Source organism: Lotus japonicus, chromosome 6 (genome assembly GCF_012489685.1).
Source record: "Lotus japonicus ecotype B-129 chromosome 6, LjGifu_v1.2".
Classification (NCBI taxonomy): Eukaryota; Viridiplantae; Streptophyta; class Magnoliopsida; order Fabales; family Fabaceae; genus Lotus; species Lotus japonicus.
The window spans coordinates 47,219,709-47,223,531 of NC_080046.1; the positions used below are offsets into that span (position 1 = coordinate 47,219,709).

Below are 3,823 nucleotides of genomic sequence, written 5' to 3' on the forward strand. Positions count from 1 at the left end.
AAAAACCACTAATAGTCTAATATGCTTTGCCTCAACAAAGTGACTTTGTGCTTAGTAGTAGCCAACCTTATTATAGAAAGCAGATATCAGAAAATTATCAAAGCTTTTCATACACTCTAAATCTCCATTAATTATGCTTGGAGAAAAATGATGAATCTATTCATTGAGCACAACAACCCCCAATTTCTTGCAATTCACTTCAGCAGAATAAGTTACTATATTTCTATTTTAAGAACACAGATTAAATTTGCTACTTTTTACCACAAACACATCTCAAAATGCTCCTTGATTTCAATGGCTTAGGAAATGGACAAAAGCATTTCCATGATCACATTACACAGAAACATAAACATAGTCATATCATAGCATTAAAATAGAAGATAGTTTCCATCAACAAAAGGGGAGGTTAAACAACACAAGATTAACTTAAATCTGTCATAAATAACCGGCGTTATAAGAAACTAAACTCTCATGTTTTTGCTTTGACAAACCTATTGTCATGTGGCTGCTGCATCAAGAGATAATTAGAAGAATGCTCGACTACCATAAAATACCCTTGATCCATCCTTTTTCTTCTTATCAATTTCTAATTTGCTGTTGTTATGATTTTGAATCACATCACCGCGATCTTCACTCTCAGGTTTGTTGTCAAGGTCCATTGGGAGCTTCATTTTTGCCAAAGATTCAGTAAATTGCTGCATGCTTCTCATATACATGTCAACTATTTGCTGCTGCATAGCTGATTGTTCAGCCTCCATGTTGATGTTCCCCATTGGAGCAGAAAAAACTTGACCGAATTTCGCAGCATCTACTACATTCCTATCACTATTGATCTCTTTCCCCTTGCTTGAGAACTTTGAATCCTTGTTTTCTCTGGCTTCACTTTCTTTCTTGGAAGTTGGGGTATCAGGACAAGCACCTGAGTTCTGACTACTACCCTCAACTGTGATTGACACATTGAAAGAATTTGATGAGCCACCCCCTAAATTACTCTTTTTCTCAGCTGAATCAGCTGAGTTTATATCATCACTTATGCTTGTAGTAGTTGAGCTTGGGAACCCAGAATTCCGAATGCTCTCATTTGGAGAAATAGAATCATGATTCTCATCTGGAGAATTCACAGTCATTTCATAATCCACTTGAGGAGAAGCACCAAGGCAAAGGAACGGTAGCGATCCGAAAGATCCTAAATTGAAGTACTCAGAAACCATTTTCTGATTCTCCTTCACCACACTGATATCAGGAAATTCAATTCTAGAATACTCAATTGGGTCGAGTTCCAAGACTTTTCGATCAAGCAACACAACTTCTGAGGATATGGATGAGTTAGTAGATGATTGTGGTATGGGATTTACAGTGGAATTGATTGGAAAAGATGTATCCAAAGACAGAGTTAACTGAACAGTTCCAGCAGGAGAATGGAAAAGATCAGTGGAGGAAAGGCTATAATCTTCAGTCACTTTTCCTTTACCAACCATTTTAGAAACTGGGACCAAAGCAAATCCCAAAAGCTGGTCTTCCAAGTGATTTCTTGACCTGCTAAACATCCAAATCTCACATTTTAGAACAGCATCCATCTGGTTAATCTTCACCCTCAAGTTTTCATTGAAAACTGGATTTTTCCCACCCCCATTGATGATTCTGGTGGAAAGAGTCTCATCAGGGTTGTAAGTTAGAGAGAATTTAGCATACACATCCTGATTGTCATAGATGCATATGTTATGAATGTTCTTAGCATGATGAACATAGATATCAAGAAACCCTGAGAACTCAGCATCATCATCATCTCCATGGTTCATCCTATTTGAGTTTGGATTGTACCTGAAGCTGGTAGTTTGATGACTTGGATTGAATGATTCCATTCTAACCTGTCGTTATCCCTTGAATTGGAACTTTGTTTTGCAACTTGCTAGAAGGTCTCATGAATAAGAAACTCTAACAGAAAAAGAGCTGGGAATGGGATAGGTGTTAAATTCATCAATGATCATCTTGGTTTGAATAGCAGGTATCAAATCAGTAAAAAGCTGGAAAAGGAGAAAGGATATAAAGATGAATCAGAACTTGAACAGAGTTTTCTCACCTTGTTGGTTGAAGACATTTGTGAGATGAATCTATGAATTCAGAAACTTGAGGAACAATGAAGTGGGTTTGCTTTGATGGAATGCATTGGTGGTTAAGGAGCTTGTGGTGGTAGTAGGTGGAAATATGAGGATGAAGCATGAAAATTGATAAGGAAGTTGATGATGATGTAAGTGGGTGATTGGTTGGATGCCACTTTTTTTTTTCTTTGATTGATGTTGCTATTTGTCTTGGGTGGGTGATAGTGTGTTTTGGCTTTGCTTGACAATGCAGCTTCCAATTTCAATGACTCACTTGCTCCACTCACTGAGGGTATTGGAGGACCCACTTGGACCTGTTTAGTCTACTTTCCATGATAGAAACGTGGAAACAATTTGCACTCAATTACTTCTATATAAATTCAGGTGGTACTAATCACTCTTTTCTCATTTTCCCTTTATCAAATTCAGGTGGAAATAGGGGTTGGAGACAGTGTTATAAAGTTTACTGAAGAGAGTTACAATATGAACAACTAGTGGACTGGGAAGAACTCCAAAGCCTTTAAAACATGGAAGACAAATAGCATGTTTGGAAATTTTTCTACAAGTGATTCTGTAGTCAAAATCAATTATAAGGAGAAGATTCTGTGAGTATCTTCAGGTGTCAGAATTGATTGTGGGGAAAATTATGTTGATGCTAAAAGGCATTGTATTACTGTGTGCAGTGATCATCATAGCTAATGATCAAGTTCAAAGCAGAAAGATAATCCACCAAAATTCAAAGATATAGGAATACTAATTTTCTTTGATACTAATTTAAAGAAGAAACAAACAAAAGTTTACTTAACTAAAAACAGAAACCATGCGTATTATACAATCAAACATGGGGTTACAACATCTTGAAAGTGAATTGTGATGCTATTACTTTGCCAGACATGTATATTAAATCGACAAAGAGTTAAAAACATGCCAGTTTCAGAGGGAGAGAGGAGAGAAAATAAATGGAGAAAACAGATGCACATCATTGTCAAAATCCCATATGCATGCATTGCAAGATAAGGCATGACAGATTTGGTGAAAGATGACAACTAAATTTCAATATTTCACTGTGATAATGGACCACCACTGTTCTCATTTTTTTCCTTCCTAACTACGTTGTAAACTTAATAAAACTCCAAACCTACCAATACCTGCCCTATTAGTCCTCATTGCCCGGAGAATATTCAAAGCATTTTATATACTTCATTGTGTGGAAAAAATATAAATTAATTGGCACTTTCATTTTTCCTTTTTTATTTTATTTATTAGAGATTACATACAATAAAAAAAATTTACTCTTTCATAGATGTTGAAGGTTTCTCATGAATTAAAAAACCAAGGTTGTTGTTACTTATTGACCATATGACATACATAGAGTATAAGATTAGTCATATTAAACACCAATTTTAAGTTATTGTCAGATTCACAGCAGACAGCAGTTTTGACAGTCATTCATTATGAGCCATTGGATTCAGATCGGACGATTATTTAATCTTGGTGAATGTGATATAAATACATATTAAAAACATGTTTTGTCTGATTTTAACATGTCATACTTTTAGTTTGAAACAGAAAATGAGACACTTAATAGAGTCCAACATTTTTAAGTTTCATCCCAACTTTCTTTCTTGCTATCCCCACAACTGAGATTTCCTTTTTCCATTGAGTATTTGAAATTTCTTAATTTCGAGAGAAAGAGAGAGGGAAGAAAAAAAGGCATCGAAGCA

At 35.5% G+C, this 3,823-nt stretch overlaps 1 protein-coding gene across 1 annotated transcript; it reads right to left on the reverse strand.

The window, feature by feature from the left end:
- Positions 1–271: 271 nt before the first annotated feature.
- LOC130723578 (uncharacterized) lies at positions 272–2,330 on the reverse strand. The gene is made up of 2 exons (XM_057574684.1): positions 2,081–2,330; positions 272–1,950 (listed from the first exon to the last, which is right to left on the reverse strand). The coding sequence occupies exon 2, from the start codon at positions 1,860–1,862 to the stop codon at positions 525–527; it is 1,338 nt and encodes a 445-aa protein (XP_057430667.1). The 5' UTR covers positions 1,863–1,950; positions 2,081–2,330; the 3' UTR covers positions 272–524.
- Between the last annotated feature and the right edge of the window lie 1,493 nt (positions 2,331–3,823).

What these genes read in the sequence shown, in the direction of transcription:
- LOC130723578 (XM_057574684.1), bottom strand. Translation starts at nt 1,862, where the DNA reads ATGGAATCATTCAATCCAAGTCATCAAACTACCAGCTTCAGGTACAAT.